The sequence below is a fragment of the Colletotrichum jinshuiense genome, chromosome 2 (assembly GCF_051148585.1).
Source record: "Colletotrichum jinshuiense chromosome 2, complete sequence".
NCBI lineage: Eukaryota > Fungi > Ascomycota > Sordariomycetes > Glomerellales > Glomerellaceae > Colletotrichum > Colletotrichum jinshuiense.
The window spans coordinates 4,455,043-4,482,629 of NC_139309.1; the positions used below are offsets into that span (position 1 = coordinate 4,455,043).

A 27,587-nucleotide genomic window follows, 5' to 3' on the forward strand; every position below is an offset into this window, starting at 1 on the left:
AACACCCTTCAGTTATCAGTACCAATGGCATATGGTATCTTAAGTAAGATACCTGTAGGATTACTTGGCCAGAATTTGGGCAGGCGGTCAGCAGCACCCGGCAACCGGCCGCCGCAGCGGAACCCGGATATTCTATTTTGGGCTGCCAGCAGCGATATCTTTACTACGGCTGCTGCTGCTGCCAACCTTTCTACTTTCTTCTCTTCTACACACAGAACCAGATTACAGGCTTGAGTTTACTACGTTTGATTTCCCACTCGCATGGGTATTGTTGGAATCACAGGACTCCTGCAGGATTAACATGACAACCCGTACGGGCAGAAGCTCGCCGAATATAAATACGGTATTTTCGGAAACTGGTAAATCGGTGATTAGAAGAGAAAATAGAAAGGTTGACAGCAGCAGCAGCTGTAGTGAGGACATAGCTGTTGGCAGCCCGGAGGTGGAATATCTGGGTTCCGCTGCGGCGGCCGGTCACCGGCTGCTGCTGACCGCCTGCCCGTATTCTGGCCAAGTAATCCAATAGATATCCTGTCATGCAAGTAATATATTTACCCTGAACAAGCTTCTACTATTGCTGTCCAAGCCCTCTTAGAGTCTTTGCCTTGAAAAAATCCTGCGGGAGATATAAAATATGATCTGTTCCCCATGTTCTGCGACATCCTTGCAAGCACGGCTTGCATTCCTCGTGTTGTCCAAACCTTCTCCACCTCAACACGTGGTTGAATAGTTGGGTCTCTCATACCAACGCTCACGAATGTTAGTATCATGGCCGCAATACCCGCTGCTATGGCGGTAGCGACTGACGACCCAGACTTCAGTACCTCTCCATCGACGGTACTTAACCACGCTGCAGACACTTTGTGCCCTAGGGTGCCAAATACGGCTGGTCCATTTTGGTCAACAGGCGGGTTTGTGTCCGAGAAGGAGCCTAGGCTGTTTGTCTCGCGAATCGAGATGACAAACTCGTGACTTGCAGGGAACATTTCTCGGCGGTTGCCTCCCGAGTTGGAGGCTGCAGCAAAAAAGAGGATGTTGCCCTGACGGTCAAGTATTGCTTGGGTAATAGCACGGCTAATGCAGGCAACCTCATCTTGGAAGCCAAAGGACATCGTTATAATGTCTGCTTTGGCTGTGTTCGCCGCCCAGTCGATTGCCTGTACTAACTGTTAGCTATATAAGTGCTGTTTCAATAAAATATATGGCATACCTGTGCAATGGCTTCCGTTGCGTTCCTCAAGCCCCCTCTATCCCTAGCTATTCTTGCCACACAAACCACAGCATGGGGCGCGACTTTCATCACAAGGGCCAAAGTGTGAGTTCCATGCCCATTCTCGTCAATATGTGTCTCCGAATTCCCAACCCAATCCTTCCATTTTTGAATCTTCGACCCACGCCCAGGCGCGCGGAAGAACACAGTCTCACCATCAACTCCGGTATCTAAAACTGCCACCCGCGGCGCTCGAACTGATGTAGTTCCCAGACCATGAATATACTTATTGATGCTGTTTATGTTGTCCATCCATTGTGCCGACAGACTCGCGTCATGGCTTCGTTCAGGCATGGCCGGCCTCAAGGGAATATCAGGGACCCAAGCTGGTTCTTGAGATGGATCTATAGGACCCAAGAGATGCAGCTTCTCTGCAAACCCAAGATCATTCAAAAGCTTCTCTAGACTTTGCACAACAAGATCATGAACAGCCGCCTTGCGGGCAAAAGCGGCTGTCTCAACAGACAAGCCGTCATCCAAAGGAGATGTATAACCAAGGCAATCAAGGATAATCTCTTGGTAGCGTGGATAGTCAAAGCTGCCCCAGCCTTTGGTGCCCACACTGAACCGTTTGACTAACGTCCATGTCTCGTTGAGGTTTGCCGCTGTTGAGCCATGGTCCTCAATCCTCAAACTCTGACCTCTGCCAATTTCTAGAAGCATTACACATAGCGTAAGCAGTCGGGGGTAACGAAATATCACCCCATCTAAGCTGCAGTACTCCATTGATTGGTCCCCATCAGTCTCGAAATCGGCGGCAAAGTAAGGTTTGGAGGCGTAAAGGGCCCCGCTGGAATGAGCCTCAGCTCCTAGCATCGATTCAGGAAAAAAGTGAATTGAGTCGCTCGTCCACTGTGTCTTCATCCAAGGGGAGTCATAATACTGCCAAAAGGACCGCGCGATAATGTACGCTAACACGAGCTTCATACGGTTAGACAGCCGTCTGGTTTCAAGAACCTGTCTCAGCGAGCAGCTAGGTCCAGAATCCACATTTTGGACCATTTCAAAGCCATCGCAGAGCTGGTGAAGTTCCTGATTCTGGATGTGGAAACATAACCGAGAGTGTAGCTTGGTTTTGACGACGCTACAGAAACTTTCCAGGGGAACTACTTTCATCTTCTTCGTAGCTCGGTTGATCCGACTAGCCGAACCTTGGCTGCTGTCGTTGTCGTTGAACTTGACTTCTTTACCAGCCTTTCTCTTCACTGGTACGCGAAGTTGAAGGTCTTGCCAATGATCCCAAGCTGAGAAGAGCATATCAAACCCGACATGACCGTCAATCTTTACGATTTCGCCTCTTAGCTTAAGCCTTGCCAGGTGCCTTTTGCTCTCGGTTATAGAGTCTTTGAAACAGGTGCAAAGAGAGTGCGATCTTGACAAGACAGCGTAGAGGTCCGCATCAACATGCGATGGGTATTCTTCAGCAGTACTGCCATCCCCCTTGCTGGTCTTGGTGCGGTTTCCGTTGTGATCATCCACCACATCGACCAACTTGGAGAACTTTTGGAGTTTCCTCAAATATTGATCGATCAAGTATGGAGGGTCTCTTGTGAAATTGAGGAGACATTTTTGTACGTGATCCACGTTCGCTTTCACCCCCAGGCTGACGATGGATCGGAGGGTCGAGTTCAAAGGGTCTGGCGGCTCTGGCCACTGCACAGGAGGATTGGTGTCAGTCGCAAAGCAATTCACCAAAAATAGATTCCAGTGCTAACGAAACGTACCCTGCACACTCGTTCCAAGTCCCGGAGGAGCTTGGGGACCTTCTGTTGCAGCTGCGCGCTCTGCGCGGCTCTGGCCGAACATAACGCTATTTTGCACAAAAGCAATTCGGCGCCGAGGCGGCCCACGTCGGACAATAATTTGCGCACGGCAAGCTCCATTGCAATCTTTGAGACACGGTCCAGAGCATCCTCGGCAAAATCCAAATCGTCATCGTCATCGACGCTGCGCTGGCAAATGGCGAGGGCATCCATCGAAGCAAGATACGGCCGTCACCGATCGTTCAACGTTATGCTATTGGCAGTACTTGGAGGGGAACGGAATATGTTTAAAATCAGGCTCCCGATCACATGATATGCATGTTTCTTCTTGGCGCTCCAGTCAGCTGTTCAGCTATGGCTTAGAAATCGTTCCCGATCCATTGTAGAAAAATGTTTTGCGCCGCAATTATGCTTGCTGACGTGATCAGAAGTCCTAGCTTTTAGCAGCAATTGGCGACGAGAAGATCAGAACCTTGGCAATGATACTGGCTTACTAATTTGTAATGTTTTTCAAGTCGTGCGGATCGTTCAAAAAGCAGCTAACACGATAACACAGATGAGTTATGGGTTGAGCCTATTTTTTATAAGACAATTTGCATCAAATGCTCAGAATACGATCCTTCGCCTGTATCCCTTCACCACTACTATACCTTGTCTAGTTGAATTCTGCCCTGGTCTAAACATATCTAAAAAGGAGTAAATGATATCGAAAGTAATACGCCATTCAGTAGGTAAGGATGATTGGCGCTGAGCAACTATATTTAGCAATTCTTCGTGATACAGAGGGATTCAAATATCCTGCTACGAAATATTTATTGGAAAGGATATTGACCCAATGAAGAGGTACTGAATTTGACCTAATTCCAAGGGTATATTTAGCTGAGACTTTTACATGAGATCTCTGAGATAGTTAAACTATTTGAATCAAGTTATTAAAGAACCTTCCCCATATAGCTTATGTTTCAAAATACAGGGCTGAGATTTTCGGTGCCTATTGAGGCCCTTTTGTTACGGTCAGGTATCCGACAGTGGTGTTTTCTGCTAACAGGCGTTGCGGTAGATACTCAACAGTGGGTGTACGTGCTGTAAGTCGTTATAGCGTAACTAGGGTTCGTAGGTCGTATAGTGATCAGTTATACGTTGACAGAGGGGGTCAGTAGTAGTTTACTAATGTAGGATAAAGAGAGTTATTTAGGGATGAATCACAAAGTTGATTGCTGAAGAGCTAAGGGGAGTAATCTATCTAGTCCTAGTTATAGAGTCTTATACTCTTTTGTAATCCTTTATAGTGTGCTTAGGACTAATGCTTAGAAGTTGGTCCTGATGTTAGACCGCCCTTAGCGTGTCGGTCCACCCTTATAGGACTGCTTCCCGTTCGTTAGTCCTACCCTATAGGACCGTTTATTAGTTGTTAGTCCTTCTTATTATTACGTAACTTCCTGTAGTTCTTCCGTTACCGATTAGGCTGAGCCTGATCCTTATGTTCTTACGTATATAAAGGCTTATACCGCCTGCATCCTTACCGCTAGGTGGGGCGTTATATTTAGTAACTTGTTGGGTTGTAACATTAGGTCTCCCCTTCTAGGTCTAAGTCCTATAGACCGTTAGTCTATAAGTAGGTAGTAGTTCCTAGGTTAGGGAATCGTTTAATTATACTTCCTTTAATAATGCTAATATTATATTAGGTTGTGTTTCTAAAGTAAAGTCTGTAAAAACCGTCCTTAAGGATTATAAGCGCTAATCTTTACTTAATTACGTTAATCTTTAAAGTGTTATTACTAATATACCTTACACTTGTTGTTTCTATACTAAGGTATCTTGTTGCTTTAGTAAGGGTTCTTCTTAGTGTTGTATATACATTAAGGCTAAAAAACCTTATAATAGTGTTTTAGTAGCATCTACTTATATGTTTAGTGTTTTTTATATTATCCTTATTTAGGCTGACTTTCTTATAGTATAGCGTTTAAATTCTTAATAAAAGGAGTAGGATAAGAAAGAAGAAAAGGCAGGTAAGGAGCTCCTAGCTCTTTACAAGCAGTTTGCTTAGCTTTAGTTCTAGATAGCTAAGGCTGTAAGTCGTTTGTTATAGATTTATATAATCTAGAAGAAGGTACGTAAGTATTAGTAGGAGACGTTTAAGCGGGGTATATAGAAGTTAGATAAGGAAGATAGTATTTCTTTAGCGTTAGATGCTTACAAGCATTAGATAGTAAGCAATTTACAGGCGTTAAATATTCCTAACGATGCTAACTAGGAGGCGTTTAGTTTAGGTGGCAAGTTTGCCGATTTAGAGCCGTTAGTGTTAAGGTCTAGTGAAACTGTTAAAGCATCTTCTAGTAGTACTAGAGGTTCTTAACGGGTTCCTATAAATTATCTTTATATCTATAGCCTTTCTATTTAATTAAGTATTATTCTTTATTATCTTCTATATAGTAGTTAATAATCCGTTTGACTTTATATTCCGGTTTATTAGATTCTATAATAATATAGTCCTCTATATAGGATCCTTATAGTACTAGTTTAAGGAGTAAGATGTAAAAAACAGGGTAGCATTTTATTATATCTAGGAGTTTAAGCTTGTAGTTAACTGTTAAGACCTTTTTTAAAATTTTAAAAGGTCTAAGTTTTTTATAGTCTAACTTGTCGCTTAGTCGTTTTATTTTAATGTTTCGTTATATAAGGTATATACTATCCCCCTCTTTAAAGGTTAGTCCTCTAATCCTTAAGGTGTTTACGTATTTTTTTATTTTTTATCTAACGAATTCTAGGTCTTTTATAACTTCCTTCTAGATGTTACGCATCTTGTTGATATCTACTACAGCTTTTAAGGCCTTAGGCCCTTACCTTAGTTTGCTATATACTATAGGTTTAAATTTATAGTTTAGGTAGAAAGGTGAGTTAAAAGTGCTTTCTTCTATAGCGCTGTTGTATATAAACTATATTAATAGTAAGAGTAATACCTAGTTGTCCTAATTATAGTTAATATAACATCTAAAGTATTATTCTAGCGTTTAATTCGTTTGCTTTATCTGCCTATTAGTTTACAGGTAGAAAGAGGTTAATAGCTTGTAATCTACCTTAAGCTGTAAAATTAAAGACTTCTAGAATTTAGATGTAAATAGTTTATCTCTATCTAATACGATTTCTTTAGGTAATCTATAGTTACTAATAATATACTTTAGGAAGGTGTATATAAGTTCTTCTATAGTACTTGCTTCTAGGTATAGGATAAAGTAGGCATACTTAGTAAGTCTATCTATAATAACAAGTATACTGTCGTATTATACTTTACTAAGTAGTTTTTATAACTTAAGGAGTTTAATAATAAAGTCTAGTAAGATTAAGTGTTATGCTTTAGGGGGTACTAGTAGGGGTTATAGTTCTCTATAGGGTTTATAAGGGCTGTTCTTACTCTTCTTATAGAGTTTATAATCCTTTATTACTTAGGCTACTTCTACTTGTATAGCTTTTTTATTATAGTGTTGTTAGATGTATTTCTATATCTTAGTAACGCCTTAGTAGCTGTATACTAGTATACTATAAATCTCTATAATTACTTTACTTATTATTCTATTAGTTAAGCTGGTATTAATTCTATTACTAATTATTAGGAGTTTCTATACTAGCACTAGGTTGCCTTTATCGTCTGTTTTAAAGATAACTAGTATTTCTTCTAATACTAGTGTTTTATAATCCGGTCTTCAGCTTAATACGTCTGCTCATCTGTTTTTTATTCCTTTAATATAGATAATTTAGAAGTTGAATTCTAAAAGGAATTCCAACTATTAAATCTATTGTTTATTAAGTACTTTTAAGGTAGTAAAGTATACTAGGTTTTTATAGTCTATATAGACCTTAACTTTATATTTAGTTCCTAACAGCTGTAGCTTCTATTCCTTAAATACTTTAATAATAGCTATAAGTTCTTTATTATAGATTTAGTAGTTTAGCTTAGGTCTGCTTAGTTTTCTTAAGAAGAAGGCGTAAGGGTGTAGTCTTCCTTCTTTATTATATTATCTAAGTTGTCCTCTAATAGTGTAGTTTAAGGTATTAGTTTTAAGTTTAAATGGTTTTACTAGGTTTAGTATAACTAAGACTAGCTCTAAAAGTACTTGTTGCTTGATTTCTTAAAATACTTCTTCCTGTTCTTCCTTCTATTTAAAGGGAGTATCTTTCCGGGTGAGCTTAACAAGTAGGTTGATTTTACTAGAGTATCCTTTAAGGAATCGTCTATAGAAGTTAACGAATCTAAAGAATACCTAGATGTCTTTAACGGTTTCTAGTTGCAGCTAGTCCTTAACTACAGCAACTTTACCTTCCTCTATATAGATTTCGCTAGGGGTAATAGTAAATCCTAGGAAGTTAACCTTTTTACTATAAAATTCTGTTTTTTTAAGTTCTACTAGGAGCTTTACATCCTATAGCCTTTAGAGTACCTTATATACATGTTCTTTATAAAGCTTAAGCGTTAGTAAGAAAATAAGGATGTCGTTAAGGTAGATAACTATAAAAATATCTAAAAATTCTCTTAGGATGTAGTTAATTATAGTTTAGAATATAGCGGGTGCGTTAGTAAGTCTAAAGGGTATTACAAGGTACTTAAAGTGTCCTCTTCTAGTGTAAAATACGGTTTTCTATTTCTTACCTTCCTTAATCCTAATTAGGTTGTAGGCTCCTTTAAGGTCTAGAGCTGTAAACTATTTTACATTATATAGTAAGTCTTGTAGTTTAGAAATTAATAGTAGTAGGTAGTAGTTCTTAATAGTAATTTCGTTAAGCTGCCTGTAATTTATATATAATTAGAGCTTCCTGTTTTTCTTTAGTATAAAGAGGATAAGGTATCCTGCTAGTAATATAAAAGGTTGAATATAACCTTTCTTTAGGTTTTCGTTAAGATACTTATTAAGGGCTTCTTGCTTTATTTCGTTAAGCCTGTAAATCTTATAGAATTTTAGGTGTATCCCTTCTTTAAGGGTAATCTTATAGTTGTATACGCTGTGTTTAGGTAATCCTGTTTTTAATTCTTCTATAAACAGCTTAGTGTATTTATAGTATTCCTCTAGGATGTCTGCTAAGGTGTATTTTATTAATAGTTTTTCTATTTCTATTATACTAGTTTTAATATAAGTAATATATTATTATCTTAAAGACTCGTTTAAGGCTTGTTCCTTATAGTACTACTTAGTAACTAAGTCTATCTATTAGAGCTGGCTAGTTCTCTAATCTATCTATAGGTTGTACTTTTATAGCTACAGGATTTCTAGAATAACATCTATATCTCCTATTATTATAATATTAAAGCTAAGTTGTTCTTTCTAGCTATAGGTAACTAAAGGGAGTTATATAGTCTCCTTATTAATAGTGCCTCTACTGTACTTAACTATAGTTCCTTCTATATTCCTAAGGGTGTATATATTTTATTTATTCCTCTAGGGGATGCTAAGTTTATTTACTATTTATAGTAATATAAAGTTTCCTTATATACTACTGTTAATTATTATAGTTACTATTCTTTTATTAATAGTTACCTTAATTCTTAGGTGTTTATTGTTTTACTAGCCCTTAGTGGCGTATAGGGACTTGTGTTTTATTATCATCTAGAGTCTCTTTACAGGCAATAGGGGTTGTTTTTTATTAATCTCTTACTGTCTAAGGATTAGATCTTTAGCCTAAAAGGGCTAGGTCGTCCTTCTTTTGCTTCTTTAGTATGCCTCTAGGTAGCAGCCTTAGGTATATAGTGTAGTTAGTATTAGTCCTTTCTATAGTGTTGCTAATAAAGGTTGCTACTATTAATATATTTTATAGGGTATTTAAGAGAGGGTGTAAATATAGTAATACCTCTTTTTATCTTCTTAAGTTTCTATTTTAGTAGCTGTTAGTTTTAGTATACTTCTAGGATGAAGTTTACTTTATATCGTTATAGGAAGAATCTATAGTTGCGTTTCTTTTTTAAGTAAAGGGTATATTCGTCTTTAATATATTCAGTCTAGAATACGGTGTAGTAGAGAGAGTATTCTATTTCTAGAGTCTTGTAGTCTCTTAGGGTTAAGCTTGTATTAGGGAAATCCTCTAGATCTTTTAGGTGGATTCTAAAGAAATAAGCTTCCTGCTTATCGTTATAAAGGTTGATTTTCTTCTTTATAAGTTAGGTAAGTATATTATACTTGTCGTTATATTCTTTATTGTCTTTACTAGAATCATCCTCTATCTAGAATTCTTTATCCGTCTCGCTAAGGTGGTAATCGTTAGTACTCCTAATAATAGCCTGCTGAAGTTCCAGCCTTAAGGTGTCGGAATAAGTCCCTATAATCTATTAGTTTTATAACATCTCGTCTAGTTATTAGTTTACTTTCCTAGTGAATCTAGATCCTATAGAGAGGGTTTTTACATCCTCCTTCTCGTCTAGAGCTATATTCTTTTACACCTAAAGTTAGGGGTTATATATTTCTTCCTCTATTAGGGTAGTAGAACTAAGTTGGAGTTATCTATTTAGGATTCCTATTACGATAACGTTCTTAATTTAGTCTTCTTTATTATTATTAAGATCTTTAAATCTATAGGTCCCTTTAGATTCTTTTCTTATAGCTAGTATAAGGTTGTAGGTAAGGTGGAACTACTATTAAGAGTTCCCTTATACTATAATCCTTATATAGATTCGTTTTTTAATAGCATCTAGTATATCTGCTATATATAGTTTATTAATTTGTTATTTAATATAGTCTCTTACTATATAAAGTTTAAGGATAAGTTGGTTGTTTCCTTATTCTAGCAGTTAGGCGTCGTTTTTACTAATAAGGGGTTTATTTATACTTATCTTGTAGCTAACTGCTAGGGTCTTACTAGTACTAGTCTTTTTAGGGTATCATCTAGCTTGCTCCTTACTGTCTTAGTGTATAGAACAGTTGTTATTAAAGCAAGTAGTCTAAAAGAGCTGTTTGTATAGCTGTTCCTCTTTCCTAGTAGCTTTTATAACGCTAATGTTTCTTATTTATTTTAATACAGGTTGGAATTTAAGTCGCTTAGGTTGCTTGTAGTCTTATACTATATAGCCTATCTTGTTATAGTTGTAATATTTAATAGTCTTAAGGTCTTAAGGCAGGCGTTTATCGTCCTAAATACTAGCGCTTAGGTCTATAAGCCTACTATAGTAGCTATAGGTAGTACTATTGTAATAGTTCCTATATTAGTTTTAGTTACCCTACTTTAGTTGGTATTTCTTACTAATATTAGCCTTAACCTTACTGTTCTAAGTTTATTATCCCTTTCTCTTAAGTTGTTGCTTATATAGGCGGTTGTCAATTTTAACAGCTATATCAACATACTTAGGAAATTCATCTAGTCTGTTAGTATAAGCTAGTTCATCCTTAACTTCTTTATAAAGTCCTTAATAGAACTTAGCTATAAGTGCTTCTTCTCTTTAGTCTAGTTTAAAGGTGATTTATTAAAATTCGGTAGTATATTTACTAGCTAAGGTCTTCTAGACTAGGTTTATAAGTTTCTATTCAGCTACTTGTTCCTTATTAGGGTTGCTAAAAGTTTCTTTAAGGCGTTTCTTAAAGTAGTTAAAGTTATTAAAGACCTTTTTAGTCTTGTCGTCTTAGTCTTTCTTAGTGTTTTCTAGGTAATCCCTTATAGTTAGTTTAAACTAGGTGAGGGTATCTTTCTTTAAGAAGGATGCTGTATAGTATACCTTATCTACTTTTATAGTAAAGGAGTTACTATAGAATTATAGGTAGGCTTTAGTCCTAGTAAGGTATCCTTAAAGCGTCCCTAGGGTTCCGTTAAAAGGGTCTAGGTTAGGGTACTTAGCCTAGGGGGGCTAAACTAGTTGTAGAGCTGTAAGTTAAGCGTATAGTTCTTTATTTTCAGCCTGGAGTTATATTATCATGTCGAATAGTTGTTAGTTATTTAGTATAGCTAGGGCTACTATAGTAACTGGTTTCTATACTAGAGTAGCAGGTGCAGCTGGAGGTTGTAGGGTAGCACCTCTAGTAGACATAATATCGTTGTTTTACTATTTAGTAAGTATTAAAGGCAACTTACTAAATAGGAGTAATTAAAGTGTTACAGTTAGGTATCCGATAGTAGTGTTTTCTACTAACAAGCGTTGTAGTAGATACTTAACAGTAGGTATATATACTGTAAGTCGTTATAGCGTAACTAGGGTTTATAGGTCGTATAGTAATTAGTTATACGTTAATAGAGGGGGTTAGTAGTAGTTTACTAATATAGGATAGAGAGAGTTATTTAGAGATAAATTATAAAGTTAATTACTAAAGAGCTAAGGGGAGTAATCTATCTAGTCCTAGTTATAGAGTCTTATACTCTTTTATAATCCTTTACAGTGTGCCTGGGATTAATACTTAGAAGTCGGTCTTAATATTAGACCGCCCTTAGCGTGTCGGTCCACCCTTATAGGACCGCTTCCCGTTTGTTGGTCCTACCCTATAGGACCGCTTATCAGTTGTTAGTCCTTCTTATCATCACGTGACTTCCTGTAGTTCTTCCGTTACCGATTGGGCTGAGCCTGATCCCCATGTTCTTACGCATACAAAGGCTTGTACCGCCTGCATCCTTGCTGCTGGGTGGGGCGTTATGTTTAGTAACTTGTTGGGTCGTAACACCTTTGCCTTGCACGCGAGATATAGTTGTTGGTATCACAGGATACCCGTACGGGTGGTAATTCGGACGTAAGCAACGAAAGTGTTGGAATCACAGGTTACCCGTACGGGAGTAATCGAATGTAATCAAAGGACCAAAACTGGTACTGTATTCTTCTGTATATCTTCTGTATAGAAGAGTAGGTAGGTTGGCACAGCAGCAGTAGTGAAGATATCACTATTGGCAGCCCGGAGGTTGGATCTCCAGGTTCCGCTGCCGCAGCCGTTGCCGCAGCCGGCTGCTGCTGCTGGCCAGCTCCCTGTATTCTGGCTGAGTAATTCAACAATGGAATTAATTTTCATTAAAAGCTTCTCTACTGATGGTCTTGGCTCGGTTGGGACCGTCCCTAGCATCGTTCCATGCAGTCGGGTAAATACATACATAGCAATGGACTCGTTTCGCTCCAGTGTTTGAAACTATGGTAGCTTAGCGGAAGGGTTGATCCGCCGGCAGCGGGGTTGCCGGGTTGCGCGGATGGGGGAATCAAGCAGAATGCGACCAAACAGACAGAGAGCTGTCAGGTTCAGTTGTGGCACATCACGTGGTGTTCCGAACGAGGACACGAGAGCGTGAGTTGGAACAGGACTAGCAAAGGTACGCGTCAGCCAGACCTAGGAGACACAGGATGTCCTAGACGACTGACAGCATGTGTGGAAAAGTGTATGGCCATCTCGCAAGTTTCGCGAGTCACATAGGGAAGTCACAGAGAAGGCTAGCGGCGAGCTAACAGGCCCCCAGCGGCGTACCCATAATTATCGGTAGTGGCTCTAAGCGTACTGTATTACTAGAACTAGAAATGTATGCTGACTTATAGTAACAATAACACTCTGTTACCCTTAGATAACCCTTTATTACATGTACTCCTTCAACTGTAGGCTACATGTCTATGATAGTATTAAACCTGGCCACGTTGGCTTTATTTCAATCATCCCTTTACGACAGTCCAAGGCAAGTGTATTTTGCAACTGGCTATGGCGACTATTGCGAGTATCTTTAGATGGGGATTGAAAGGGAAAATTATGAATCTCTACCCTGGCTGCCAGCCTGATTAGTGCCATACCGTACTGGCTATATGATTGTTGGTATTGTAAGTTCCGCAGTGGGCATGGTTAGGGTTGACCTGTAGGTATTGCATTGTTTGATTCTGGCCGCGATGTTCAGCAGGGCCTCATACGAGCCCAGACCGTTACATATATATCATTTCAATCTTCTCCCCAGTTCAGAACGTCCCCAAAAGACAGTTCCGGAACGCTTCCAACACGAAGTCCGCTATTACCTTTCACCACAACCTTGTTTTCCTTCTCGTTCCAGCAGGCGCCGCCCTCTACGTCGTCGCAGAACGGATAGAGCGTCTTGGTTGCCATATAACAGAACTTGCGCTCCTTTAGTGATACGAAGCTAGGCCCGACCGATCTTCCCTGGCTACAGAGCCCTGAGGCCGTGTGGCCTTCCCACTTACTTTTTACTAGGCGCGTGTCGTTCTGGAAGCGCCGCGCCAGCCGGGCGTGCTGCTCGTCAGCGGCGCGGCGCTGCAACTCCGGCGAGGACGCGTACGAGATCGACGGCTCGCGCGCAAACATGTCGCGCTTGCTCTTCCAGCGCCTGACGGTCGAGGGATTTTCGTCCGTGCGGAACCAAAGGACGGGGTCGTTGGTGCAGAAGTGCTTGAGGTCCTTGTTGTTCTTGTTGTCTCCGCCGTACTCGGGCCAGTGCACCTGAATGCCGGTGGTCTTTGTGTCCCCGTCCTGGTCAACCCATGCACAGAAGACCTTCTCGCCTTTGCCGCTGTCTGTCTGTACGATGATGTCGGAGTAGTACCTGAAACAGATCCGTTAGCCATTCAGGAACCCTTTAAGTGCAGCTATACCCTCTGCACGCAGGCAACAAGCGGTCGCGAATCGGAGCGCTTACCAAGACCCGCCTCTGTCGTACTCCCTGTCGCAAGCCCGAGCCCAATTGCCTAAGGTGACGGCGTACTTGTCACCGCCCGGGAAGGTGATGGAGCTCCAGGCGAGGCATATGGCATCGGTGTTGCCGGTAAAGAGAGTGTAAGTGGGTTGCTGTGTGAACCCGGTGACCTTTGTCTCACATTTATCGGCACCACTTTCGCACTTTTTGCCGTCGTTGATGGTGATGCCGAGGAAGTCCCCCTGCTCGGTCCAGAGACGGATGTCGGGCTTGTCGCCTCCTCCTTCCTTTAGGGGTGGGTTGCCTGCGCCGTCGAGCCCAACCTTGAAGTTGATCGTGGCGCCGTTCTCCTCCGGGGTTGGGAAGTTGTCCGAGACGAAAGAGAAGATGGTTAGAATGCTGCCGATGACGCCGATAGCTGTGGCCATGATGGGCAACTGGAGGTCGAGAGCTGGGGTTCTTTAGTTGGTATTGAAAACTCGGTGCCAAGTTGAAGCTGGCTGGATTTAAGGGCTTGGATGTTTGCTTGAAGGCTGTGATTTGGTGGTATCTTGGATTGATGCTGTGAACTCTTTACGAAATTGAGCGAAAAGTTCCTCGACTTTATAGTTGAGCTTTCTAGGTCTGTCCCGTTTTCCATGTTATGCAGTCCGTATCTCTCACTCCCTTCCAACTTGATTTCCCGAATCCGTCATTTTTTCTCGCAAAGAATGTCAAGTGTCATAGTATCATTCGCATTGCTAACTTTAGGCTGGCCACGTATGCTTCGGGCGATCTCTTACTGCCTATACGGGCCTCGCCATATGCGTGTTGTCACATGTGCCAAAAGACTTCCTATGCTGCTCCTTGCTTCGACCTTCCACATCCGAAGGTAATTGAGCCTTTCTGTGTCTCTCTGATATCTTACTCCCTAGTGCACAAACAAAAACTATCCAGCCTCCGAAAGCATTCCAGTTTGGGAGCCTTGTGATCCTTCTGGCGCAAGCAGGCTGATTCTCAAAACTGTCTCCAAGATTCTCGTGCCAGCCAAGTCTTAACTAACATTTATATTGATCTCTTCCCTTTCAGGAAATAAAAGGTCGAGAAGCTGAGATCGAGATCGCAGCTTCAAGACAAGTGTTCCTTGGCCTACGTGTGCCAAGGAAATTTGAGCTGCATGTTACCACATAGAAGCATTTATTCTTCGGACTGCGGGAAGAGGAACTCTGGTTAGACGATTCAGATTAATAATATGAAATACGATATAAAGTCGACCAAACTAAAATTGATGGCATGGACGCGCCGCGTAATAGGCTGGTCTGGCGTGGTAAGTTGCCTTGAGACCTGTCGGGCGAAGGTCTGGGTGCTGCGGGCACACTAGTCGAAGGATCTGGCGAGTGCATATACGTACAATCGATCCTTAACCTGGTCAAGATGTGCGGTCTCAGACAGTTAGTTAGTTGACTGAACCGCAAACAGTATCATGGCACTTTGCAAAGACCTCGTCAGCCTGTTGACCAAAACATTAAGCTACAGAGCGCTCTTGACGTCACAGCTGTAAAAAGCCGAGAAGTTGGGAGGATGGCCATAATGGAATGGGCAACACGTTATATGCGTAGCTTTGCGTTGTAATTCCAGGTTTTCTAATATGGAAGAAAATCTACTCTTGGCCGATTTGGGTTCCTGATGATTATCTATGATTTACAAGGCCCCCAGTTTCCCATTGCTAAAATCTCTTTTCAGGGATACATTGCTTTACTTCCACAAAGGGTGTAATTGGTGCCAGTTATGTACATAAATCTCGATTAGTCCATGAAGCGGAGGGCAGGTAACACGTTGTCGGGCAATGCGGCCGAGAGTCGAAAGCTAAGAGCTATGCTGACGGGCTGACTCTGGGGTGGGGCAAATGAAATGGTAAGGCAGCGCCGTTTGGGGGCCGGTGCCTCGCTGGGTTTCTGCTGCGCCGCCAGGGAGAGTGAGACCCCGGGGCAGAGATGTAAGATAATGCACCAGACTGCAATATCATATCAATTTCCATTTCTAGCATTGAAGTGGAACAGTAGGGATGGATGGATGGAAAACACCACAACACATCGAACAATTGCCAAGCACCCTAGGTTCCGTCTACCATAGAATGACTTCCCATTCTCAGAGCAGCAGAAGTGATGATATTTGTTAACATTAGACTCGATAAGGCCTACCCTAAACGGATATCTTCACTTTCGAGCATTACGAGGATGGTCAAGTGTTTGCTTCTTGCTCAGTGGTTAGCTTCACTACAGACACACACGGAAAATGACGAAGTAAAGATCTCTCAGTCACGCAAAGAAAGGAGTATCGGTGATGTGTGTCTGAAGAAGACTGACCAGGTGTAAGCCGCTCTGATCAGACCTAAGTACATGCTCATTGTCACAAAAACGATGCCGTTGATCGCAGTCGAGGGTAAAGTAACCCCACTGCCACCATGCCGCTGGACTGCGTGGGTTGAACCCTGCCCAATTTCAGTAGGTTGATTGATGTCTTCGTTCTTTGTTGATTGTACAGGTACGGATACTGACTGGCCAAGTAGCTTAGCGACAGGGTAATTGTCGGGGAGATAGATCCACATACAGCATACATTGCTGTAAACAGCACACTACTTGACCAATGCAGGGGTAAGATTAAAATCCGGCTTATTTGCATGAGATAGGTGTGGCCTCGCTTAGACAGATGTGTTTTTAGTTGGCAGCGATGGTGGCTACATTGCTCGTTTACCTCCTCAGTAGTACGAGTATATTCTTCTACCTAAATAAAGTTTCTACGCTTTTTTGGCTGCTACGCTATCGTTAATAGTCACAAACTCATCTGACTATTAGGAATAACGACGTCAATTTGTGTATAGTTAATAACCTGTAGATTAACAGCAAGCGACAGTCCTGCTGCAACCCCTATCGCGCAGCCAGCAGAAATCAGCCCTTAAAGGAGGTGTCATAATACAGCCGGGCAATTGACATAAGTCGCCAAGCGCGGTCCTTGTGTTCCTTTATAAGCAGTGTTGACATCAGCGTAGACATGGTTGCCTTCACTGGTGGATCTTTGATATAAATAGGTGGGGGTTGGCCATCGGTTTGTTGGTGTACCGTTTACGGCAATACCAAGAGCTGAATATGCCCTAGCGCCATACAACCGACATGGTTAATTGCACTTCTGTCCCCTGAAGGGCGCAAGATCCTTCAAAAACACTTCTTTCCACCTCCTAGTTTGCAACTGATTCATTACTGGTATCATCGCCTCATTCAATCTACGGAAGTGACCATTGCAACCATGGCCGAAAATATCTCAGAATTGCCATTCAAGGGGAAGTGCCTGGGAGCAGACTGTGGAAATGATGCAGGAACTTTGCAGTGCCCGACATGTCTGAAGATGGGCACAAAAGATAGCTACTTCTGCTCTCAAGATTGCTTCAAGCGGAACTGGGTTTGTTTTCTTATGCTTTCCAGCCAGGATATTAGGCTAACTTATCTGGCGTTGTAGAACCAACACAAATCTCTTCACAAAACGGCGGGGGAGAAACAAACTGGTAATATCCACGCAACCTTACCTTCCCTTCAAGTCATCATAGCTAAACCTGAACAGTTGGCGGGATCTACAATCCTTTTCCAGCGCACCCCTTCACTGGCTCTGTCAGACCTGTATATCCACTTTCCGCGAGGCGGACTGTCCCCAAGTCCATTATGCACCCTGACTGGGCTGAGACTGGTATACCGAAGGGCGAGCGACGCTTGAACAGAACGAAAATTCAAATTCTAGACGCCAAGGCGCAAGAGTCAATGCGAAAGGTTTGCAGATTAGCTCGAGAAGTACTGGACATTGTTGCCGCGGAGCTCAAGCCGGGCATTTCCACGGACTACCTTGACGAGGTCTGCCACAGAGCCTGCATAGAACGGCATGTGAGTATGACTCGCTCCAAGTTGTCAATGATTGTTTCTAATTCCGCAGTCATATCCGTCTCCCCTGAACTACAACCACTTCCCAAAATCGCTTTGTACTTCTCCTAACGAAGTTATTTGCCACGGGATACCCGACCAGCGAATCCTCCTGGACGGCGACATCCTCAATCTCGACATCTCATTGTATCACGGGGGTTATCATGCAGATGTAAACGAAACGTATTACGTCGGCGATCGAGCCAAGGCGGATCCGGAATCGGTCAGAGTAGTTGAAACGACACGGGAATGCCTAGATTTGGCAATCAAGCTCGTAAAGCCGGGAACGCCAATCCGAGAATTTGGAAGTGTCATTGATAAACACGCCAGGTCCAAAGGCTGTAGGGTCGTTGCGACCTGGGGCGGCCATGGCATCAACACCGAATTCCATCCCCCGCCCTGGATACCTCACTACGGAAACAACAAAGCAGTAGGAGTGTGCAAAGCTGGAATGGCTTTCACTATTGAGCCGATCCTTACGCTAGGAAAGCCTCGCGAGGTATATTGGCCGGACAAATGGACGAATGCCACTGTTGATGGCAAGCGGACCGCTCAGTTTGGTGTGTACAGGCTGCATTTTGCGTTTCGGGTCTGGTGCTAACAAGTGTAAAGAACATACCTTACTTGTCACGGAAACAGGGGTCGAGGTTCTGACTGCGGCAAACGCAGATTCCCCAGGAGGCCCAATACCGATGCCGAAGATTCCAAATGGGGCTGCAAAAGCATAAAGCTACATCCATTGTTTCGTTTGGGGCCGTCTGAGAAGCGCATAAGGCTGCAATAAGCTGACTCAATAGGGAAGGGGATAAACTCAATGCTAATATATTTGCTAATGGCTAAGAGCTACAATGAGTATCCTCAGATTGAGAACAGAGGAGGAAATTTGCATATCTCTACCCTGCTACTAGCCTGACCAGGGCGCCATTTTGCAAGCTATCAGATTATTAGTGTTACATTGTGTAGTATTCCTGGTTCGTGTAGGCTTAGCAATGGGCCTAACTATAGCGTGTGTTACTAGCCGTATTGTTTAATATGGCCATATGACCGCTTGTCGTTCATTATTCCGTCTTAGTAGGCGGTATCGCTTGCGGGTTGCGTGGATATGAGAATCAAGCAGGTTGTGACCGAGCAGGTGAGGAAACTGTCAGATCCAGCTGTCGCCCATCACTTGGCTTTCCAAACGAGGAAACCTAAGTGCAACCTGGAACAGCTGGAGTACGAGTAAAAAAAAAAACACGACATCCAGAATTTCCCTTTCCATCGTTGGAACTGAGCTGTTGCTGCTTTAGCAGAAGCTGAGCTTGGTTGGGCTGAGGCAAGAGCTGAGTAACCGCCCGAAATAAGCGAGCCGCCCATGTACTTGCGCGTTTGCCATGCTTAAACATGCAGATTTCTCCCCTATTATCATTACATTCCTCACCATCGCACACAACTCAGCCCCCGAAGCGCAGGCTACAATTTTTCGACCCCAACAACGACAACAGTAGCTCGCGAGAGGGGTTTGCGCCATTTTTGATGGCGTCAAGGACAGCAATCTGCTTTCAAAGATTGCTTTCGCCCCGACGGCCGTGTCGCAGCAAATATGGATTTCCGTCAAGCCGGCGACTGTGTCGTCATCCAAGCCGCTGCATAATGACATTCTCTAAAGCTGAGCCATTCCCAATTGGGGCAGTGCTTCATGGCAGCTCAGGTCAGAGATACGGCATTCAGGAGATTCTTTCTGAGCAACGAAACCCATTACTATGTGTTTACCGGGCGAGGTGCGTGTATTCCACTGGAGGATTTCACTGAGACGGGTGGGCAGCTAAACTATTTATCAAGTGCTGGCGCGGAAGATTTCGTCATCAAAAGCATGATACCAGGAGAGTTCGAATACCAACAAGAATTACAGGGCTCTTTAGCCTCGTGCCGCAACCTGAGGACAGCGATTGACACTGTTCCTGCATTTGAGCTGCTCGTCTACCGTTTCCTCGCTAGCGACCTCCTACAAATCAGCCAGAAGCCTCTTGCAAAAGCGACAAGAAAATTTATTCTCAAAAGCGCTCTTAGTGGCCTGGCTGGGCTCCATGAAAGAGGAATCATTCATACTGGTAGGTTCCTTTTAGATGACTAGTACTAAAGTCACTAAATCTAACTTCGTCCTTGCAGACATCAAACCCAACAACATCCTCATCGACTACGAAGACGCTGCAGGGGACGACATCACGATCCGCAGCGTCCAGATCTCTGATTTAGAGGATGCGGTAGTCCTTCCACCTGGCAAGAACCTGAAGGGCTGTCTTTGTGGGAACCAGTTGTGGCGAAGCCCGGAGTCCTGGGCCCGAGCTCGGCAAAACACTCCCTCTGATATCTTCTCCTTTGGAGTACTCACCATCTACGTGATGCTCAATGACATGATTTTTCTTGTAAGCGATGAAGAGCTGAGTGGCGAGGACGCCTGGCGGCACATACTCCGAAGGCATATATCTTATTTCGGAGACGAGAATGGCTTCAAGGGCTTACTTCAGCATGTTGGCGAGGATAATCAGTTTTTCCATCGTCTTATCGATCTCGCGGCCGATTTCGACGCAGGCAAGCCGAGAAAGCCTTTTGCGATGTGGAATTATGTGGATGTGGAGCTCAGGGATTTGATTGCCAAGATGACGAACTTGGATCCAGCGAGAAGAATCACTGCGCGTGAGGCACTGGAGCATCCTTGGTTTCAACAAGCAGACTTCGAATAGAATAATTCAGGGGAGATTAATGAAACCTCGTGGGTCGATGGACCTGGATCACTACTGGCAAGACGCAATAAAGTATCCTATCACACACTGCAGTAGTGGCTGCTGCATATGGTTGCTACTATTTGTTCTTGTGGCTAGCGAAGGCCTATGCTAGTATGCGGAATGTTGTGTGTACTTTGCCTTGTAGCGTGATAGGTACCTCACCCATATCACAGCGGCGCTTGTACCCCTGCGAATTGACCACTGGCAAGTGCTGGCAAGAGTGCGGGGCTTCCAATGCGTAGTCAGCAAACACAAACCACTTTCGGCTTACAGGCAGCAGCCTCCCCCAAGCTTTGTCTGCTTTCACTCCCCCATCCACTGAAATAAAAATTCCCCTTCCGACTGCTCTACCTATATATCTCGTGTACATGCTTCACTCTGATGCAGATCAACATGGCTCTTGAGTTGCACATTCCCCCTTGTATCAGAACTCCCGCTCGCGATCTTCACCCCCCGCCGTCCGAACGGCCCCTCAGAATCCAGATCGAGGGTCCACTGGTATCTATACAAAAGCTTTTCCCAGTGATACCCTGGCATACCGATGTCCATCCCGTGCCGTATCCTCAGCCAGCTGGCCCTGAGCTTGCAGCATTAACATATAAACATCTCTACGGGCGGGAAGCTCGTGCTGATGTGTTTGGCGATATTGTCGTTCGGGACGAGTATTTAGGTTGGGTTATGGATGAAAGGCCATTAAGGTGAGTTGTTTATCTACTTGTAAGAGTCCTGCTACAACTAACTATTGACTGTTATCAACAGGCGAATCGACTATTACGGTGTTACTTTTGATCACCTAGTTCCTGCCGATGATCCCAGCCCCGAGGTGCTACAAATCAATATTATCGAGATGGATGATGACCAGGGAGCGTATGCAAAAGCTGTCTTGCCGTTTGCAGTAGATGTGACGAATTATTCAGGGAAAAAGGTCTTAGCAGTGCCTAGGTGCTGTCAGACTCGGAAAGGCACACAGGACCGCGATAGGGTCAACGACTCTGTGGCAGAAAGGGATGCTGAGAAGCTTAGAAGTGTTTAGGGTCGGAGCAAATAATTGTCTACGATGAAAACAAAATCCAAATGCTTGTTTGGTGATAAGTGGTTCGACTTTACCCACGTTGACGGTTGACCTATCCCCCCTCGTCCGGCAGAGCAAACAGCGAAATTCAACTGGCAACCGCCATAGACCTATCCTCGCAAAGCTAGACTGCGACCTCAAAAAGAAATCACCAACACGGCGCAAATCAATCCCACCTCGGGAGAGACCTGTTTATAGTCTGAGCTTACATGCCATTCACGCTGTAGAGGAACCTAGAAAACTGTTTGTTTCACTTTAGAACCCTAACCCATAAGTATACTTATCACGTCAGTCGCAGTGGTGCTCACGATTCCTATTTCTTTGAGCTTTGCCTTATCATCCATTGCCAGGTATGTATGATCCCGGTGCTGGCATTTCCGTGCGTCCAATATGCTCAGGAAAACCAATACCACTACGTCGTTCTTGTGGGTTTTCCAGACTGCTGAAACTTTTCAACTTTTTAGCGGCTGGCTTGAAGCTTAAGCTAGGTGTTAACATGACCCAAATATTTCTCTACCATATTTCCAACACAATGGACGACGCCGGAGGTAGAGTTGAGAATGCGTTCGAGAACACACTGTAGGTTAAATATTCAGAGCATATTGGAATTTATAACCTACTGACCTTTACGTATCATTGCATGAATGCAGTCCTTGCCTCGTACCTGTTCTCACTCGTATCGAGTCCCTGTTATTCGCTAGCATTACGATCATCCTGTGATATTAGCCGTATTGAATTATGGACTCCGGAAGAAACGTGAAATATCCCTCACTCATTGGGCGTTATCAATATCCACTAAAAACAAGCTTTTGATCTTGGTGACTTGTGGAAACTTGTGGATACCTCTTTTCAAGAGTGAATGAGCGGGCATCCGGTGGGCACCCGGTGGGATAATTGTGTCCGAGATCCGGACAGCCCTCGCCTTTTATCGTCCAATCGGGATTGCGTTTCTCTTAACAGTAGTAAGGTGTTCATTAAATTATGGCCGAGATCTCCAGATCTGCTTTGTCACCGAGAAACCAAGACCGAACACCGAACGATTCTCCAAGGGTTGAGTTTGAAGTCAGAGCGCCCTAGCGGATCACGCGGACAGAGTTCGCGACGGAGTCGACGACGATTACTTACATCCCAGTCTATCACTATATGAAGCTTTACTAGTGCAAAACAATCACATTGGTTGAATCGCTAATCACTGCAGCATAACTTCGATTCGGGCTGACCATTGGTGTTGGTGCTAGCTACTGTTAGGTATGATGTGAGACGTAATAAAAATTATTTGGATCAGCAAATGAACATTGAATAGCAATCTACATGTTATAATCGGAAGGATGTAGACTGCGAACTTGCAAGCCTTTAAATGATTGCTTCAGTAAATATATAAAATCTGGAAGACTGTACACGACCCTAAGCATTTTCGCAATCCCATACATCTTCCCGCAACTTCGAGTTTTGCTTCGCAAAATGCATGTCTCGTCAATTGGTATTGGCTTGCTTGGTGCCATCTGGGCACAAGTTGAGTTAGCTAGTGCTGCTACTCAGTCTTTTATTCCGTTTCAATTGATCAATGGCACCTCGACCGCGGAAGTCATGTCTCTTGCAGGCAATCTCGACGGGCCGAAGATGAAGCCCGGCATCAACGACACGACGTTCGATTGGTAAGAGCGCGGACCTGTCACCCAAGACAGTTTGAAGCTCATGCCTCGCAGGTGGTACTTTGACGTCGTTTCCACAACCTCCCAGAACGAATCGCTCACAATTGTGTTCTACAACTCCGGTCCCCAGAGCCTCGGCAACCCCGGCGGCCCGCTCAGTATCCAGGTCACGGGCGTGTTTGCCAATGGCACCACATTCGCGACACTTGTTGATGCCACTGGAGGGGCGACTTTCAAAAACGACGAGAACGGAATCTCTTCTGTCTGGAACGGCGCTTTTGCTTCCTTTTCGGGAACTAGCCTGGACCATCGCAACCCCGAATATACTGTCACCATCGACAATTCGGCCATTGGCGTCAATGGCACCCTTACCCTAAGATCGGTATGAGCCCATAATTTTGTTTAGACAGTTGATGCCTAACACTGCCAGCTGTCACCTCCTCATTACCCTTGCGACCTCAACAAACCTGGCGTATCCCAGGAAATTATCCCCAACATTTATTGGTCCAACGCAGTCCCCGACGCCGTTGCAACCGCAGATTTCACCATCGCAGGAACCCCTTTCAAGTTTACGGGTAACGGCTACCACGACAAAAACTGGGGGGATGCGATTCTCAGTGATACGTTCAACACTTGGTACTGGGGCCACGCCCGTCTTGGCCCCTACTCGCTCGTATGGTTCGACACTCTGACAAAGGATGGAAAGGAACATTTCTCGTCATGGATCACTAAAGACGGAAAGGTTTTCTCGCAGAGTTGCAAGCCAGACTCGGTTGTCGTCAGGCCATGGGGAGAAAACAGCGAGTATCCCCCGACCCCGAAACTGCCTGCGCCGTCGGGCTATACCATTCGCTACGACCTTGGTCATGGAAAGGCATTTGTTGCCAATTTTACAAGAGAGAGCATTCAGTTGTCGACCAACACATACAAGAGAATGTCTGGGCCGATTGTTGGTGGCGTCGAGGGCGGCAAACAGTATGAGGGCCGGTCGCTCTGCGAGCAGTTCCAATACTAGTGTCGTATGCGGGTACAGATGCGTTTGATACCGGTACCGCACGAAAGAGCACAAGATTCGACGACTTGGGATATTTGAGATGCCGCCGAGGCAGAGCCACTGAGCGAGGTTGGCCTTCGGAATAAGCGGACCAGCTTCATCACGAGTTAGCGATTGCTTATTGGTGTTTTGATTTCTGTTCTGCACAGTGTCGTGTTGAAATCTTCTCAACAACGACACCATCAATCTCGGAGTTGAAGAAGATGCCTATCTCGCTATTGTAGCGTCCACCGATAAAAACTATGCATATTTCCACGAGATTTGTTGCACCGTACACCGACCTCGCAGCGAATGCGAGACCCAATAAAAACATTGTAGGATAAGCCATACTTTCCTAGAAGTCAAACGATATGTTCCATATCAGTAATGGTAATATATGGTTTGAGGGGCCCGTTATTTTAATAATTGTATACAAAGAAATGCGTATGATCGCGATCTGCAGAACAATATAATACAGCATACAATTAGCAAGCCTTGAGCATGGAGATGATGAACAAGGGCGCACCCACTCAACGCATCTCCACCGCCATTCAGGATGCAGGCGACTGCAAAAATGAAAAACACGACGCAACATTTACAAGCCAAGAAGGTGGGCCGTTGCAATCAGGCAGAATATTACAGATATGAGACAAGTCATCCTCAGACCATCCTGAAGTCCTTTGGCAGAAGCAACAGTAACAATCTTTGGATTTGCAGGTGTTGAATCGCCATGGTTATCCGGAGATGCGGCATCTCCTTGTGCCCCAGCAGGTAAAGTAGGGGCTGAGGGCCCAGCTGAGCCTCTCTGTGTAGGTGCAACGGCTTGTCCGGCTCCCGTAGGGCTGCCGTTGCCTAGAACTCCAGATGCTACACCGGTCTCGCCGACTGCTGCTGGGTTGTTTGCATCCGGAGAGCCGTTAGAGCCAGGCTTTTTTCCATCCGAGAGCGCATAGACAACTCCAGGAGCCGCTGGAACCGTAAGTGTGGCAACATTTGCTCCTCTATAACCACACCTATCGCAGTCAACTACAATGGTAGCTAGTCTGACCTCAGGAGTGGTTTGTTTATCGCAGCCACAATCCTCGAAATACAGCGTAGTACAGAGCTCAACTTTGATGAAAGCTGTAGGATTTGCGGAATTGACGGTCGTATAAGTTACTGTTGTCACAATGGAGGTGGTAACAGTGAAAACTCCCGGAACAGGCGTATTAGTGGGCCCCGTGACGGTATCGTTCGTTCCAGTTTTCGAGGGGCTTGGAGAGACGACAACTCCGCTGCTTACAGTATTATTAGGCAGAATGATAACATTGTTGTATGTTGTAAGCAAGATTCCTGAGGGAACACTACGCTTAGACCTAAGACTTCGTGGAAGCCTAGGTATATTGGCTGTGGCGTTTCCGCCACAGTTTTGGTTGCTGTCTCCCGGGCACGGGAGTAAACATCTCCCAAGAGGAACAAACTCTGTTGCTTCAAGGGACTGAGATCCGTAGCAGGCACTAAGTAAAGGAAAAGGTTAGTACTATCGTTCGTACCTGTTAACGCAGGTATAGGATCCATGCTTACTCAAGGAAGACGCCTGCGTATCTATAACCCCGAGCAAAAGCTACACATCTTTGCGGAGTCATTGCTGGATTTCTGCCGACCTCAACAAAGGAGGGAAAGCCACCCTGTGAACCTAAGCAGCCGGAAAAGACATATTCATCAATCCTAGGCACGTTCGTGCCACTTGATGGCGCCGCAGAAGTTGAAGTGGCGACGGACAACCCAGTGCTGTCTGTTGGTTTACCTGAGTTTGAGGGAGACGAAGTCAACAAGGATGAGCTCTGGGCTTGTGAGCTAGTCTCTGATGACGCCAAAGAGACGCCAGCTGAACCAGAAGACGATGTAGTTGAGATGATGTCCACAGTTTCTGAAGACGACAACGAAGTAGTAGATTGTGGCACAGACCCGGCGGGCCTTGTCGCGGTTGTGGCTGAAAGCCTGGTGGAAGTTCTCGAAGAAGTTGTGAGAGACGAAGAAGTAGTATCTGAGAGGGTTTTGGTCGAAAATGTAGTGGATTGTGATACAGACCCAGTGGTGGTTGTTGTGGTTGGAACTGATAACTCAGTAGAAGAGACAGAAGGCAATGAAGTCGAAGATGTAGTGGATGAAGACGAGGAGGTTGTCGAGGTTGTTGCGGGTGGGTAAATCGCCGGGGGTGGTACCACCGGGGCTGGAAAGCCAGAAATGTCAAATACCAGGGCAGAGTCCAAGTTGCCATTCCTCACGTCACAAACACCGAGGAACACGTCGACAGGTCCTCCTCCTTGACTAAGACCTATCTTCACTTCTTTACGCAGCGACACTAGGTTGTACTTGAGCTCAGACTGTGGCCTAGGAATCAGGTCGTTTATGTTATTGATGCTAGTAATGACTGGGTAATCATCGCCTGCACCGATGATGAACGCATCTAAAGACAAGCCGGTGGGCCTAAAAACTAGTAAACGTCTGTCCACTCCGCCAATCTGGTTTGGTCACATAGGGTTACTTACAGGTCCTGGGTCGCAACTTGGTATCTGATCACGAGATCGCTCACGCCTGGAGGGACTGTAAGGGAGATGATGATCACAGCGTACTCTCTACTAGCTCTCCCAGCACATGGAACTTGAGTGTAGAAGTAGCCCAAGTTTGTGTCCAGATTATCCCCAATTACTGCTTGGGCCGCCCTCCCAGTCGACAGGATCGCGCCGGAGAATTTATCAGCATCGAGATCGCTTATTGTTCCAAAAGAGTCTAGGGAGATCGGGTCGCCGAAATCGAAGTTATAGACCGCAGAGTTGATGCTCAGCCGGCTGTCTTTGATTGCGGCGTTTGCCAATTCGATTGGAGACCGGCCGCCAGTAACTGTGGCGCCGGTAGCCGAACCGAAAAGAACGGTCGATGCCACGGCGCAAAGCCGCGAAACTTGTGCCTTCATCGTACGCCAGCGGGTACTAATCGGAAATGGCGTCAAGTTTTGCAGTGCAAGCAAACATTTTGACAAAAATCGTTTTCACTCATATTTTAAAGTGGCTGCTGTGCATTTAAACAATAATCATAGTATTTATCCTTGCTACTTTTATTGACGCAGCTCCGTGATTAAATTGTAAACAATATGTTCTTATTTAAGATGACGAATTCCAAGTTACAAACGCTAGACACAATTAGGTTGTTTTTCATATCTGGATGATAGACTGGAATTTTGCAAAGGAGATAACATTCCATGTGTTTCTGGGCACTGTCATAAAACCTCCAATGACTCTAGTTCCTGCATCGCTACTAGAGATTAATATCAGGGGCAACTTCATGACTAGTATTAAGGGGGGTAAAATCTCATTGGCCAAGTCTACCTAATCCATTCCAATTCCTAGCAGATATTCTCCACGAGCGGGAGTTCATGTTCTTAACCCCTAAGGTAAGCGAGAAAGTTTGTAATGAGGATGGCTGACGTTTGTGCCTGGGAACAGATAAGTACTTCTAAATACGTACTTATATACCACT

At 44.1% G+C, this 27,587-nt stretch overlaps 7 protein-coding genes across 7 annotated transcripts; 4 read left to right on the forward strand and 3 right to left on the reverse strand.

Annotated features, from left to right (window-relative positions):
* Nucleotides 1-551: 551 nt before the first annotated feature.
* Nucleotides 552-3,246, reverse strand: EsH8_II_001163 (S8/S53 family peptidase; the record flags this gene model as incomplete). The annotated part of the gene is made up of 3 exons (XM_083264461.1): nt 552-1,157; nt 1,211-2,923; nt 2,995-3,246. 3 exons carry the CDS (start codon nt 3,244-3,246, stop codon nt 552-554), a joined length of 2,571 nt encoding a protein of 856 aa, XP_083121783.1.
* A 9,650-nt stretch (nt 3,247-12,896) lies between these two features.
* EsH8_II_001164 (uncharacterized protein) lies at nt 12,897-14,030 on the reverse strand (the record flags this gene model as incomplete). The annotated part of the gene is made up of 2 exons (XM_083264462.1): nt 12,897-13,512; nt 13,606-14,030. The coding sequence occupies 2 exons, from the start codon at nt 14,028-14,030 to the stop codon at nt 12,897-12,899; spliced, it is 1,041 nt and encodes a 346-aa protein (XP_083121784.1).
* Nucleotides 14,031-16,884: 2,854 nt separating this feature from the next.
* On the forward strand, nt 16,885-18,274 carry EsH8_II_001165 (uncharacterized protein; the record flags this gene model as incomplete). The annotated part of the gene is made up of 5 exons (XM_083264463.1): nt 16,885-17,037; nt 17,095-17,140; nt 17,197-17,510; nt 17,560-18,106; nt 18,159-18,274. 5 exons carry the CDS (start codon nt 16,885-16,887, stop codon nt 18,272-18,274), a joined length of 1,176 nt encoding a protein of 391 aa, XP_083121785.1.
* A 1,124-nt stretch (nt 18,275-19,398) lies between these two features.
* EsH8_II_001166 (uncharacterized protein) lies at nt 19,399-20,269 on the forward strand (the record flags this gene model as incomplete). The annotated part of the gene is made up of 2 exons (XM_083264464.1): nt 19,399-19,636; nt 19,695-20,269. The coding sequence occupies 2 exons, from the start codon at nt 19,399-19,401 to the stop codon at nt 20,267-20,269; spliced, it is 813 nt and encodes a 270-aa protein (XP_083121786.1).
* Nucleotides 20,270-20,704: 435 nt separating this feature from the next.
* On the forward strand, nt 20,705-21,344 carry EsH8_II_001167 (uncharacterized protein; the record flags this gene model as incomplete). The annotated part of the gene is made up of 2 exons (XM_083264465.1): nt 20,705-21,009; nt 21,071-21,344. The coding sequence occupies 2 exons, from the start codon at nt 20,705-20,707 to the stop codon at nt 21,342-21,344; spliced, it is 579 nt and encodes a 192-aa protein (XP_083121787.1).
* Nucleotides 21,345-22,844: 1,500 nt separating this feature from the next.
* EsH8_II_001168 (uncharacterized protein) lies at nt 22,845-24,050 on the forward strand (the record flags this gene model as incomplete). Its single annotated transcript, XM_083264466.1, has 3 exons — nt 22,845-23,038; nt 23,090-23,417; nt 23,466-24,050. 3 exons carry the CDS (start codon nt 22,845-22,847, stop codon nt 24,048-24,050), a joined length of 1,107 nt encoding a protein of 368 aa, XP_083121788.1.
* A 1,854-nt stretch (nt 24,051-25,904) lies between these two features.
* On the reverse strand, nt 25,905-27,024 carry EsH8_II_001169 (uncharacterized protein; the record flags this gene model as incomplete). The annotated part of the gene is made up of 2 exons (XM_083264467.1): nt 25,905-26,163; nt 26,600-27,024. 2 exons carry the CDS (start codon nt 27,022-27,024, stop codon nt 25,905-25,907), a joined length of 684 nt encoding a protein of 227 aa, XP_083121789.1.
* Nucleotides 27,025-27,587: the final 563 nt, after the last annotated feature.